The following is a 15010-nucleotide window of genomic DNA, read 5'->3' on the forward strand; positions in this document are numbered from 1 at the left end:
AATAAAAGCAAATATATTGTTTCAAATATAACATGGTTTAGAAGTATTTTATTATCTTATCAAGACTTAGAGATAAGACAAGATGATAGGAGTTTTGTGAAAGTTGTGAACTGTATATGTCAGGCTTTTTCCAAGACTGCTATTCAAAAGTAATAGAAATTATCATAAAGCCTGTTTACTAAAAATTGTCAGCATTTTCACAATGGCCAATAAGAAGCAAGAATGGAAACTTGAAGCCAGTTCACTTTTTCAGAGACGCAAAACCCCAGCCCACCCAAAAGAGGAACTTTATGAATTTGTGAATAGACCAGGAGTTTATGGTCAAATTAGTCCTGTTGTATATGAAGATCCTCAAGATGCAAAAAGAAGTTCTGCAACTGTTGTAGCTGGTGGTCAGAGTGTTAGATTTGTTGACCAAAGAGTTTCCTGTGAAAAGGTTCAATCACCACCTTATAAATCACCATACAGACCTAATTCCCAGTATAGTAGTAGAAATTCTTCCATATCAAACAGTGAAAATATCGAATCTTTTGAAGACTCCATAAAAACAAGACCTTCTGATAAACTTGGAAAACTACCAACACCTGTGCTTAGGGACAAGTTCATTGGTGACCTATTTCTCCAAGGGGTGGATGTGGTTGCAGCAAAGAAAGAACAACCACCAAATTTTTCTCCTGAATTTTTAGAAGACATATCGCCAAATTATGAAGAAATCAATTCTCCAGTACTTCCTAAGGACGAAACCAATGATGGGTATTTAAGATTTAGAAATTTGAATGGGAGAAAATGTGGTAGATCATTCATACATGCAATTGAATGTGGTATGAACTGAATTGTTATATGTTTTTGGTGTCATAGTCCTTAATTTTAGCAACTGAAGAGTATGCTTTTTATTATGTTTTCTGTTTTACATTTTGCTTTCTGCTTCCTTTTACCATTTTAATTTTAGGCTTCTAATGTTTTCCCTTTCATGTACATGTTCATAAATTCTTTATCTTGAAATTGTTTACTAGCAGTCTATTAGTTTCTTATAACTGGGATTGGACATTAACCCTCACAACTAGCTTTAACTATTAGTTGACATGTGAGAGGATTTTATTTTTATAATAAGTTTGTTTTAGAATAGTGCCATGAGATAAACCATAGTTTCGACAAGGAAATTTTGATATAGAATTGATAAAGTCCATATTGTCAGTATTACATATGGTTTTATGTTGTATTTTATTCATAAACGTAACACTAAATACCCTCAGTTAACTCAAATGTAATGCTTTTTGAAATGAGTTGTGATGTTAGACTAGATTTTTTTTTTTAAGACCAGTTAAATGCCATGAAATTTGTTTATTTAGAATACTCTATGTTTTACAGTCTGCATATCATGTCGCTTGGGTCCATGACCTGCACTCGGTGTGGGGAAGGATTTGAAGCACAGGAGAAAATTGTCAACTCGAATGGACAACTGTGGCATAAACAGTGCTTTGTGTGAGTACTCAAATGTTTATATATATATATATATATATATATTTTTTTCAAATCTGTTATTATTGTTGCTGGGACATTTGTTGTGTTAATGAGGCAGGACATTGGAGCAATGTAGGAAACCAGTTGCCCTCACAGGCTACTGCTAGAGGTGCTTCGTTTCAGGTATGTTGTGTTTTGTCTGTGTGCTTCCATTGCTCTACAGTATGAGGTTATGTGTGATTATCTGCAAAGCAGTCAGGCTGTATAGGCATGTCTCGTGTTATGTTGCCTAACTTGTGTTGGTATATCTGAGTGTTGTGTGATGGGCACAGTAAAATCTGCTTAGGTGTACTTTGTTTTGTTTAGCTTAGTCCTTGATTCATGCATGGGTAATGGAGAGGTTCCAGACTAGAAAGAATTGCCTATGAATAATGTACAGACACTAGTCTCAACATATATGCATTGTGGTTTACGGTATCAATGAAAAACACAATGTACATAAATACCAAAGAGAAAAAGAAGAGAAATAAATTGTGAAGGAGATACTAAAAGCGGTTCAAGATGAGGGACAATCTGGTTAATGGAATCAATGACGTACACAGGATGGGTACATACTCAAAAAAAAAAAAAAGAAGAAAAAAAAACAGACCAATGAAAATCAAACTAAGAACTCAAATGATAGCAGAAGAAATACTATCAAAAGTGGCAAAAACTAGTAATCGGTGAAAAATACAAAAATGTGTGGATAAAAAAGGAAATGAATGAAGAGGAAATAGAGAAAGATAGGGCACTGAGAAGTGAAGCCAAGAAAGAAAAAAAAAACAGAAAAGAACGGAGACGGAAAAAATGAGTTTTTTTTGGAGAGTGCTGGATCTGAGACTGAGAAAATGGTACTTAGAAAAATGGAAACTTAAACCAAAAAAATAAAAGAAAATAAAAAGTTAAAAGTGGCATATACAAATATGGACGGTATGATTTCAGGAATAAATGAATTGAATGACTATTTGTCAATAGAGAAACCTGACATAATGGGAATTGTGGAGACAAAACTAAAAGGTCCTATACAATCAAGTATGGTGGGACAAGGTTTATACAACCTTTGGTCGAAAAATAGGATGGACAAACAGGCGGGAGGAGTCATGCTATTGACTAGAAAGGACCTAAATGTAATAAAGGCAACAGAAGGAAAAGACAATGTGGAAATAATCACAATTAAAGTCGAAAATAGCAGTATGAAAAGTAGAAAGTTTATAGTTGTATATGTGCCACCAAAAACTAAGACTTGGACTGACAGCAAACATTCAAAATTACTAGAAGACACAAAGAATGAATTAACCAAGACACTGAAATATGGAGAAAATATAGTAATTATGGGTGACTTAATGCAAAGGAAATAAATTGGGAAGAATTGACAATAGGAGGTGGAGAGGAGCTATGGGGCAACATCCTTCCTACTGGATATAACCATAGATTATACATTGACTCAATGGGTTAAGTAAAATACTAGATTTAGACAAAACAAAGAACCATCAAGACTAGATTTGATATTCACCTCTGAGCCTGAAATTGTCGAAGAAATAAACTATAAAATACCAATTGGAAAGAGTGACCACATACTAATAGAGATCGAGCTTAAGGAACAAAATGTTGGGAGAAGGAAGATTAATGTACAACAAAACTGACTTTGTAAAACTTAGAAAAAAAATCAAAATGCCTGTTGGGAAAAATTTCCAAATGATGAAACAAAGATGGAAGAGAAATGGAAAAATTTTCAAGAAATGTATAAAGAGGGAACAGATAAACATGTGCCTAAGTAGAAACAGAAAAGGGAGCACATAAAGTGCTGTTATAATAAAAAGTGTACCAATGCTAAAGATAGAAGAGACAAAGCTTGGAAAAGAGACAAAAAGGTGACTAAATGGCAAACCTACATCAAACTGAGAAATGAATATGTAGACATACGCGGAGAGGAAAAAAGAAACTATGAAAAAGATATGATAGCAAAATGCAAAGATCAACCTAAACAAATAACAGATATGTAAATGATAAACTAAAAGACAAACATGAAATAGTGAAACTGCATGAAGGAAATAAAGAATACACAGAAGATGTAGAAATGGCTGAAGTAATGACCAGACACTTTTAAGTCTGTATTACAATTGAAAGCTCACAAATGTGGGATGATGGTCACCAAGAAGGATCCCCAAAAATGAAAGAAATAATGGTGACACAGAAAGAAATAAGGGACCAAATAAGGAAACTCGATGTCAGAAAATCACATGGGTCAGACAGAATAGCGAACTGGATATTAAAAGAATGCATAGATGAACTCACAGATAAAATACACAAGATAATTGACTTCTCACTCACAGAAGGAAAAGTACCACAAGACTGGAAAAATGCTAATATTGTACCAATATATAAGGGAGGAGATAAAGAAAATCCAACAAATTATAGACCGGTATTCCTCACAAGCACAATTGCAAAAATATGTGAAAGAGTTATAAAAAACAAATGGACTAAACACTCTGAAGAGAACAAAATACTAAACCCCAGCCAATTTGGATTTAGAAGTGGAAGATCATGCACTACAAACTTAATATACTTTTACTCAAGATTGATAGATATAATACAAGAAAGAGATGGATGGGCAGACTGTGCCTTCCTGGACCTACAAAAGGCTTTTGATAAAGTACCACACTAAAAACTTCTAAGAAAAATTTAAACAATAGGCAGAATACAGGGAAAATTATTGGAATGGATGAAAGACTTCTTGAAAGGCAGGATAATGAGACTGGTACTTAGAGAAAAGAACTCAGATTGGGTAAACATGTTAAGTGGAGTCCCCCAAGGCTCTGTATTGGCTCCGATAATGTTTGCTGTTTATGTAAATGACATGGATGAAGGAATTGAATGTTATATAAACTTTGCAGATGATGCAAAACTATTGAAGAGAGTGAGTAAAGAAGAAGATTGCAAATTTTTTCAAGAAGACCTGGACAAAGTCTGGAAATGGAGTAAAAAGAACGAAGTGAATTTCAACATTAAGAAATGTAATATAATGGAATGTGGAAAAAGTAAAAATAGAATATCCGGTCAATACAAAATTGGAACAAAGGAAGTTACATAAGTAAACTCAGACCTAGGAGTAATTAAATCAAATGACATGACACCAGACAAACATGTAAACAAAATAGTTGAAGAAACCTACAATTTAATAAGATCAATGAAAGTGGCCTTTGACTACATGGACGAGGAAATGGTGAAGAGAATACTAGTTACAATGACAAGACCAAAATTAGAATATGCAGCGTCACTATGGACACCCAGTACAATAAAAAACATAAACTAGAAAGAATTCAAAGAGCATTGAAGAAGATGGCACCAACACTTAGCAACTCTGGAGCAAAGAAGAGAAAGAGGCAATTTGAAGCCATCTACAGAATTATGAAAGGGATGGAAATCCTTGATAGGGATGATCTACTGAAATGGGACAGAAGAAACACAAGAGGACACAAGAAGAAACTTAAAAAGGACAGTTACAGAAGAGATTTGAAAAAGAACAGCTTTCCACACAGAGGGACAGGAGGAAATAGAAGGAAGGGTAGTGAATGGTGGGATGAGGAAACAAAGAAGGTTGTAGAAGAGAAGAAGCGAGCATTCACAGATTGGTTACAAAATAGGACAAGGGAGTCATATGAGAGGTACGAAAAGAAAAGAGAAGTAAAGCAAAAGGTAAAGGAGGCAAAGAGGAGAGCAAATGTGAAATGGGGTAAGAGTATGACAAATTTTTGAAAGTAATAAAAAGATGTTTTGGAAATTAATTAAGAGAGGAAGAGGTGGCGAATCAAGTAGAGAAGAAAAGGTAAAAGGTGCAGATGGAGAGATGATAATGGAAGAGAAGGCAGTAAGGGGAAGATGGGAAGAATATTTTAGGGAGTTGCTAAATGTGAAGGAGGATAGGGAGGGAAAGATAGCTGCAGTGGGAAATGCTAAGAAAATGACCTTGATGAGTGAGGAAAATGGAGAAGAAATAAGGAAGGATGAAGTGAAGGCAGTTGTTAAGATGATGAGAGCAGGTAAGGCACCCGGTCTGGATGGATGCCATGCAGAATGTCTAAAAAAAGGAGGTACAGTGATGGTGGACTGGCTGGTGAGGTTATTTGATGTTTGCTGGAGAGAGGGTAGAGTGCCGGAGGACTGGAGGAGTGCCTGTATAGTTCCACTTTACAAGGGAAAAGGGGACAAGTGTGAATGTAGTAGTTTCAGAGGGGTTAGCTTGTTAAGTGTAGTTGGGAAGGCTTATGGGAGGATCTTGATTGAGAGGATTAGGAGAGGAACAGAGGGAGTAATTGGTGAGGAACAGTGTGGTTTTAGGACGGGTAGAGGTTGTGTAGATCAGATTTTTGTGGTAAGACAGATATGTGAGAAAGCTATAGGAAAGGGGAAGGATGTTTTTTTTTTTTTCTTTTATGGATCTGGAAAAGGTTAGGACAGGGTAGACAGAAAAGCACTGTGGGAGGTTTTGCGGATATACGGGATAGGAAAGTTTCTAGGAGATGTCAAGAGTTTTTATGAGAGTAGTAGAGCTTGTGTCGGGATTAGAAATGGAGAGAGTGAGTGGTTCGAGGTAAAGGTGGGACTTCGTCAAGGATGTGTTATGTCGCCCTGGCTGTTCAACTTATACATGGATGGGGTATTGGAGAGGTAAATGCAAGGGTAGTGGGTCAGGGATTGGAGATGAATAAAGAAAATGGAGAAAAGTGGGAGGTGAGCCAGCTGTTGTTTGCGGACGACACTGCGCTTGTGGCAGGATCGGAGGAGGGATTGAGGAAGTTAGTGACAAAGTTTGGGAGAGTGTGTGATAGAAGAAAGCTGAAGATAAATGTGGGTAAAAGTAAGGTGATGAGATGTACAAGGGGTGAAAGTGGCAGTAGACTGGAAGTGAGCATTAAGGGAGAGCAACTGGTGGAAGTTGATAGATTTAGATACTTGGGTGCAAATGTGGCAGGAAAAGGTGGAGTGAAGATGGAGGTAGAATGTAGATTGAGAGAAGCGAGTAAATGCCATGGTGGATTAAAAAGTGTAATGAGGAATAGACATTTGGGAATGGATGCTAAGAGGAGACTGTATGAAGGAGTGATTGTGCCAACAGCACTGTATGGGGCAGAGACATAGAACATAAGAGAGAAGGAGTTTGAATGTGTTTGAGATGAGGTGTCTGAGAAGTATGATGGGGGTTACTAGGCTAGATAGAGTAAGAAATGAGGAGGTGAGGAGGAGAACAGGGGTGGAAAGGGAGTTGGGAGATAGGGTTGATGAAAGAGTATTAGGATGGTTTGAACACATGGAAAGAATGAGTGAAGAAAGACTAGTAAAAGAGGTGTGGAAGGCAGATGTGGAGGGAGTGAACATGAGGGAACAACCAAGGATGAGATGGATGGGTGGGGTAAAAGGGACATTGGGAAAGAGGGGAATGTCTGTTGAGGAAGGATGGGAGAGGACAAGATGGGTAAATAGAGAATGGTTGTGTATGGATGATGCTGTGATGCATGGGAGTGGGTGGGAGATGGGGGGTGAGGAAGTACAGTCAAACCTCGGTTTTCGAACATAATCCGTTCGAGAAGGCTGTTCGAAAAGCGATTTGTTCGAAAACCGAAACAATTTTTCCCATTATAATCAATGTAAATAATTTTAATCCGTTCCAAGTCTAAAAAACAACTTTTTCTAATTTTTTTTTTTACTATTTTACACCATAAACTGCACTGTATACTGTTTACCATAAATAAGTGTATCCCACTTCTTTTCTTAAACTTTTCAAACCACCCTCTGCTTGCTTTAAAATCAAACCCTTCCGGAATAATGCTAGGATATTTTTTTTATCAAATCTTCATACAATTGTCTTGCTTTGGCACAAATTGCATCTTCACTAAGAGTATCACCTGCTAACTGTTTCTCACTTACGAAAATCAGCAAAAGTTTCTCCACTTCCTCCAATACCTGTGGCCTTTGTTTGCTAAAAACACTTGATCCTTTAGCCACATCACTTGCTTTAACCTGGTCTTTATTTTTTAGGATGGTTCTTATCGTCGATTTCGCCATCCCAAACTACTTAGCCAACGCAGACACACGAACGCCAGATTCATATTTCGCTATTAATTCTTTTTTAAATTCAATAGTTTTGCGCACTACTTTCCTCTTTTCTTCACCACTTGAACTTGCTTTCTTTGGACCCATGATTAGGGGCTAATACACAATGCAAAGATGAAAAAAGTCAGATTTACGTAAATAAGAACGAACACGTCTGCTCGGAATGAACTTTGATCGCAAATGCGCTACGGAGGAAGCGTCCTTAGCATTCGAGTTCTCTCGGCTCGCGAGTGAGCCGCGTTCGGGTACGCTCGGCTTCTTTCGGTTTGTTCGAGAGCCGAAATTTGGTCGAGTTCTGAGACGTAAAATTCTCGAACTTTTTGGTCGAAAACCGATTTGGTCGAGAACAGAAGCGTTCGATAACCGAGGTTTGACTGTATGTATTTACCTAGTTGTATTTTACGTGATGAGAGCTATGCTCATTGTGACCCGTTTTCGTATCTCTCCACATCCAGTTTATTCTTAGAATCTTGTATAGTTTTGGCACTCGCTGTTTCTCCTTTTACTTTGTTCCTGACATCAATCACTCTATGAGGGAAGCTATTCTTTTTCAAATCTCTTCTGTAACTGCCCTTCTTTAGCTTCTTTTTGTGTCCTCTCGTTTCTCTTCTGTCCCATTTTAATAAGTCGTCTCTATCAAGAATTTCCATCCTTTCATAATTCTGTAAAAGGTCAACAAATCACCTTTCTCTTCTCTGTTCCAGTGTTGATAGATGTAATTTCTCCAATCTTTGTTCATATGTCAAATTTGACATTGTAGGTGTCATTTTTATTGCTGCTCTTTGATTTTTTTTTTTTCTTTTTTTTGTGCTAGGTCCCCATGTGTGAATATTTTGATGCAGCCTGAAGGGATTCTCCCCATATTCTCTTTTTTTGCATAAGGGGACAGAGAGGAAGGTTTGCCGATGAAATAAAGTTGCCTCACTCTGGATGTGCTGTGTCTTGATACATTGCTTCTGACCCAGGGTAGTGGCCAAGATACAGGGATGACCTGTTACCTTGGAGGAGCCAAGAAAAGGGGGAGGGAGGGGTTGTAATTGGGAGTGGAGTATGTGGGGATGAAATGGGTAGGAGTGGAGTTATGCCTTTGACTTTGGCTACCTCCCTTGTAAGGGAGAAAAAGCTGTTGGTTTATGTATTTACCAAAGAATATTATTTAAAAAAGATGAATAGGTTTTGTCACAGATTTAGAACAAAGGTCTTACTGTTATGTATATTGTTGAGTAGTTGCATCAAAGAATTAAATATTTTACTAAGGAATATTGTTTAAAAAAAATAAATAGGTTTTGTCATAGATTTAGACCAAAGGTCTTAATGTCATGTACATAGTTATGTGAAGTGCTTGATACCATATATATAGTAGATGCTTGCATGCATGAGTGTTCTACTTGCATGTGAAAAAATGAGATATACCAGTAGTCAACCTAGGGTTGTTACTTGTCTTCTCATAATTGCCCTCTATTGATATGTACATTCCACGTTTAGGTGTGCGCAATGCTTTCGCCCATTTCCCGAGGACATCTTCTACGAGTTTGAGGGACGCAAATATTGCGAACATGACTTCCAAGTACTTTTTGCTCCATGCTGTGGAAAATGCAGTAAGTTTTCTTTCTTGTGTGCTTCAGCATTGCTCCTTTCATTACCCCTAACCCTACCCCTGCTTAATTGTTAGGTTACATATGAACTTCATAATGCAAAGTTTGATTACTGACTGGCTCACAAAATGTTTGCATTATTAATCCATTTATTTTCTTTCTTTATTTTTATTATTATTATGAAATGGGTGGGAGTGTAAGGAGAAAAAACCCTTGGTATATATATGTATTATTATTATTTTATTTATTTTATTTTTTCAAATATATATATATATATATATATACAGGTAGTCGTCGACTTACGACCGAGTTCGGTTCCGACAGACTGGTCGTAAGTCGATCTGGACGCAAGTCGGTCTATATATATATACAGTATATATTACCCTTTATATAATATATATATATATTGTATATTTAGCATACTGAAATAATCTTAGCATCTTTGAACTATGTTGTATAGTATTTTTAACCTTTTTATAATTATACATACATACATACATACATACATATACCAAGGCTTTTTCCCCCTACCTCCCTTGGAAGGGGGAAAAAGCCTTGGTATATGTATGTATGTATGTATAATTTCATCTGATTTTCTTTGGGAAACGTAGCGTAGGCCTGAGCATATTGAATAAAATCCTATCGTCTTTGACCTATGATATTTAATACTGTATTTGTTAACCTTTGTATTATTTTACCATCAGACTTTCTTTAGGAAACGTATGCATACTGAATAAAATCTTATTATCTTTGAGCTACGTTGTTTAGTATTCATTAACTTTTTATAATTTTCGTTAGGAAACGTAGCCTAGGCCTACGCATACTGAATAAAGTCCTGTCATCTTTGACCTACAAATCCTTTTTTGTTGGTTACATTAAAATCATTGTAAAGCAAAATTAGGAAAAAAAATATTTCGAAACATATTCTTTTCGTTTACGTACTGTACCGAAAATATTGTTATCGACAACAGACTAGGCATAAACAAAGTTTACTGTTACATTTTATTAATCGCAAAACATAAAAATACAAAATGCTGTACCGAACATTTTGTCATCGACAACAGATTAGGCATAAAAAAAATACTGTTACATTTTATTAATTGCAAAACATAAAAATACAAAATGTAAGGCAAGATTAGGATTTTTTTTTATTTCAACAAAACACATTCTTTTCGTTTAACCCCTTCCATACGGTGCTGCACAAGTAGGCGTCATGAGGAGCAAGTGGATTCGCGACGCTGCCACATCGGCGTCTTGATTATATTTATTGTAGTCGCCCCTGTGTTTTTACATTCTCCTTAATCTGCTCTTAATCCCATTCTCTGTGGTTTTCAAAATTCACGGGTGAAAGAGAGAACGATCGATATAAGCCGTGACTATATTTTATGATGTGAGTATTATTACGACACGTCATACGGCTGGCATTGGCTGCTGCCCGCGAGATTTAAGTCCCGTACTGAAGTGGTTAAGTACTGTACCGAACATATTGTTATCGACAACAAACTAGCCTAGGCATAAAAAGTTTGTTATATTTTATTAATTGCAAAACATACAAAAATACAAAATGCAATGCAAAATTAGGAAACATTTTACTTCAAACAAACAAAATGAAAGAATATTTAGCTGGCTGGGATGCTGACGCTGCCGGCAGCCTGCCAAAACTATTGTACTCACGTCTCGCAGCGTGCGGAGTAATGTACTGCAGTGCCAGGCATAACATTGCAATTCTATTACTCTATTAAATGTTAGATATTATTGCACCATCTCGTGGTCGTAAAGTCGATCAGTCGTAAGTCGCATAGGTCGTAAGTAGATGACTACCTGTATATATATGTATATGTATATATAATATCAGTAACTTTCTCAAATACTTCCCCCCCCCCCAAATCCAATGTGCATTAACATTCATCTAAAATATAACCTGTACTAATTAGCTGTGAGCAGTGGGTGGGATGCAGGGATGACCTGTCATGTAGGAAGAGCTGAGTAAAGAGGGAGGGAGGGTTTGTGAATAGGAGTGGAGTGGGTGGCAATTAAATAGGTGGGAGTAGATTTATGCCTATTCAATTTGGCTGCCCTGTCTGGGGTATTGGCTGCATGTTATTGTGGGGTTAAAATCTCAGGAGCATGCAGCTGATACTTTACGGTCTATAAGGGGTGCCCCTATGGACCAGAGCTACACATCATTTTGTCTGTGATAGAGGAAATCTCTGTTCATAGAGAAATAGAAGAGAAGAAATGAGCATTCACAGATTGGCTGCAAAATAGGATGAGAGAATCATGTAAGAGTTACAAAGAAAAGAGAAGTAAAACATAAGGTCAAGGAGGCAAAAAGGAGATATGAAATGGGGTAAGAGTGTGACAGAATTTTTTAAAGTAATAAATACATATTTTGGGAGGAAATTAAGGAAGGGGAGGTGAATCAGGTAAAGAAGACAAGGTAAAAGGTACAGATGGAGAGATGATAATAGAAGAGACGGCAGTAAGAGGAAGGTGGAAAGAGTAGTTTAGTGAGTCGCTAAATCTCAAAGAGGGTAGGGAGGGAGAGGTAGTTTCAGTGGGAAGTGCTAAGAAAATGACTGATGAGTGAGGAAAATGGAGGAGAAATAAGGAAAAATGTGGTGAAAGCATTTATTAAAATAATGAGAGCAGGTAAGGCACCTGGGTTAGATAGGTGCAGTGATGGTGGACTGGCTGGTGAGGTTGTTTAATGTTTGTCTAAAAGAGGGTAGAGTGCTGGAGGAGTGCCTGTATAGTTCCCCTTTGAAAGGGAAAAACTGTAAGTGTAGTAGTTTCAGAGGGATCAGTTTGTTAAGTGCAGTTGGGAAGGCTTATGGGAGGGTTTTGATTGAGAGGATTAGGAGAAAAGAGGTTAATTGGTGAAGAACAATGTGGGTTTAGGACAGGTAGGGGTTGTGTGGATCAGATTTTTCTGGTAAGACAGATATGTAAGAAAGCTTTAGCAAAAGGTAAGGATGTTTTTTTAAGCCTTTATGGATTTGGAAAAGGCTTATGACAGGGTAGACAGGAAGGCACTGTGGAAGGTATTACAGATATATGGGATAGGAGAAAGGCTGTTAAGAGCAGTTAAGAGTGTTTATGAGAGTAGTAGATCTTGTGTTTCAGAAATGGAGAGAGTGAGTGGTTTGAGGTAAAGGTGGGACTTCGCCAGGGATGTGTTATGTCACCTTGCCTGTTCAATTTATACATGGATGGGGTGGTGTGAGAGGTAAATGCATGGGTAATGTGCTGGAGATTGGAGATGGTTAAAGAAAATGGAGAAGAGTGGGAGATAAGCCAGTTGTTGTGTGATGATGACACTGCAATTGTAGTAGGATCAGAGGAGGGATTAAGGAAGGTAGTGGCAGAGTCTGGGAAGAGATGCAAAAGAAGGAAGTTGAAGATAAACATGGGTAAATGTAAAGTGATGAGATGTACAAGGTGGATGGCAGCAAATTGGAAGTGAGTATTAAGAGAGAGAGAGAGAGACTGGAGGAAGTGGATACATACATACATACATATACCAAGGCTTTTATCCCCCTTACCAGGGGGGTAGCCAAAAAGGACAAGGCACAAAAACATTCCCACCCATTTCATCCCCGAAAACACTTCACACCCCTCCACCCTCCCTCCCATCTTAGCACCTCCTAGATGACGGAGTGGATAGCAATAGATATTTGGGGGCAAATGTGGGAGGAAAGGGAGGAGCAGAGGTGGATTTAGAATGTAGATTGAGAGAAGCAAGTAAATGACTTGGGGGATTAAATGTGTAATGAGAAATAGACATTTGGCAATGGATGCTAAAAGGAGATTGTGTGAAGGAGTAATTGTGCCGACAGTAGGCTACTGTATGGGGCAGAAACATAGATCATAAGAGAGGAAGAATTTAAATGTATTTGAGATGAAATGCCCAAGAAGTATGATAGGGGTCACTAGGCTGGATAGAGTGAGAAATGAGGTGAGGAGAGCAGGGGTGAAAAGGGAATTGGGAGATAGGGTTGATGAAAAAGTATTGGGATGATTTGGACATATGGAAAAATTGAGTGAAGAAAGATTAGTAAAAGAGGTGTGGAAGGAGTGAACATGAGGGGCTGACCAAGGATGAGATGGATTAGATGGGGTAAAAGGGGCATTGGGAAAGAGGGGAGAAGACAAAAGATAGGGGTGAGTGGAGAATGGCTGTGTATGGATGATGCTGTGATGCTTGGAAGGGAGTAAGATGGGGATGGTTGGAAGGGAGCATATGTGAATGATATTTTGATGCAGGTCGAAGGGATTTCTCCCCATCTTCTCTTTTTCTGTATGAGGGGACAGAGGGGGGGGGGGGTAATTAAATGAAGCAGCCCTGCTGTGGATGTGCTGGATTGCATTGCTTCTGACCCAAGGCAGTGGGCGAGATGCAGGGATGACCCATCATCCAGGAGGAATGGGAATGGGAATGGGAATGGCGTATGTGGGGATGTAATGGGTGGGAGTGGATTTATACCTTTGATTTTGGCTACCTTCCTTGGAAAGGGGAAAAACCCTTGGTATATGTATGTATGTACTTTGGGTACCTCCCATGTAAGGGGGAAAAACCCTTTATGGTATGTACTAATCAGCTGGGATGGGAAGTGGGGACAAATGAGTGTTGGATGGGTACATGCCTTGGCTGGCTACCTATATATAGAAAAATCCATCCAATTACATAATGTCATGCTCATAGTTATGCAAGAGGTGATTAAAAATGGTGCACTTAGTGGTAAATTTGGAGATTATTTACCATTATTAAAATTTATTCTATCTATCTACATATCAAAAGCTTATCCCCACTTATAAGGGAGGTAGCCAAGTGTAAGGCACGTAGCACCCATTCCAATCCTGTCCCCCAACCTTGTTTCCCTCTCATCGTAGCTTCTCATGGATAAAAGGTCATCCTTGTCTCCTGCCCACTGCCCAGGTCAGAAGCAATGCAGCAAAACACAGTACATCCACAGCAAGGCTGTTTCACTTAACCAGAAACACCCCCTCTGAAATATAAATATAAAGGTGCAGCCCTAATACTTATTGGATTTATAGTGTGCATCCCTTGGGTGATGGGCTCCCATGTTTACAAGATAAAAGTTGAATAGTAGTGCTGTTAATGTGCTTCAGCTTTCACTGACTGGAAACCTACAGCATCTGGCAGCCGTCCTCAAGCCCTTCCAAAGATTTCTCTGGAAAGAAATATAGGACTGTTGTATGTGTTGTATAAGTTTTGGACTGTACCTAAACCACTGGGTGAATGAAGTGGAAGGGGGGTTAGCAGTTGCCAGTTATCAACTCTCCATATGTGACAAGGTGAAAGAAATACAGTTGAAGCCATTATAATGAAATAAATAAGTTTGATGATTGATGGTTAATATCATATTTACAGATGAATTCATCATTGGACGTGTCATCAAGGCTATGAATGCCAACTGGCACCCTCAGTGTTTCTGCTGCCAGTTATGTGGGAAGGAATTGGCAGATTTAGGATTCATCCGAAATACTGGCAGGGCACTGTGTCATGAGTGCAATGCCAGGGTGAAAGCAGAGAGTCTTGGCAAGTACATGTGCCACAAATGCCAGTAAGTGTCATCACTTGTTATATTTATGTGTGGGATAAGATATGGGTACCATATGTGTCCTGCAAAATGGATATCAGAGAGAACCAACTCCCTGTTGCTCATCTTCAAAATCATTAATACATACATATACAAAGGCCTTTTTCCCCCTTACAAGGGAGGTAGCCAAAGTCAGAGGCATAAATCCACTCCCATTCATTTTATCCCCACATATTCCAC

General features: G+C 38.1%; 1 protein-coding gene across 4 annotated transcripts in view; it reads left to right on the forward strand.

Annotated features, from left to right (window-relative positions):
* The window catches only part of stck (LIM zinc finger domain containing stck), a 47911-nt gene that overhangs the window by 13784 nt on the left and 19117 nt on the right, over positions 1 to 15010 (forward strand). For 3 of the 4 annotated variants that reach the window (XM_076190295.1, XM_076190297.1, XM_076190299.1), the window contains exons 3-6: positions 254 to 753; positions 1369 to 1482; positions 9097 to 9209; positions 14602 to 14794. In XM_076190295.1, coding sequence (XP_076046410.1) covers positions 254 to 753; positions 1369 to 1482; positions 9097 to 9209; positions 14602 to 14794 — 920 coding nt within the window. Of the gene's footprint in view, positions 1 to 71; positions 754 to 1368; positions 1483 to 9096; positions 9210 to 14601; positions 14795 to 15010 lie in introns of those variants that run through there. The other variant, XM_076190298.1, reaches the window with a different exon arrangement.

The sequence above is a fragment of the Oratosquilla oratoria genome, chromosome 9 (genome assembly GCF_046742065.1).
Source record: "Oratosquilla oratoria isolate Oo_2021 chromosome 9, ASM4674206v1, whole genome shotgun sequence".
Classification (NCBI taxonomy): domain Eukaryota; kingdom Metazoa; phylum Arthropoda; class Malacostraca; order Stomatopoda; family Squillidae; genus Oratosquilla; species Oratosquilla oratoria.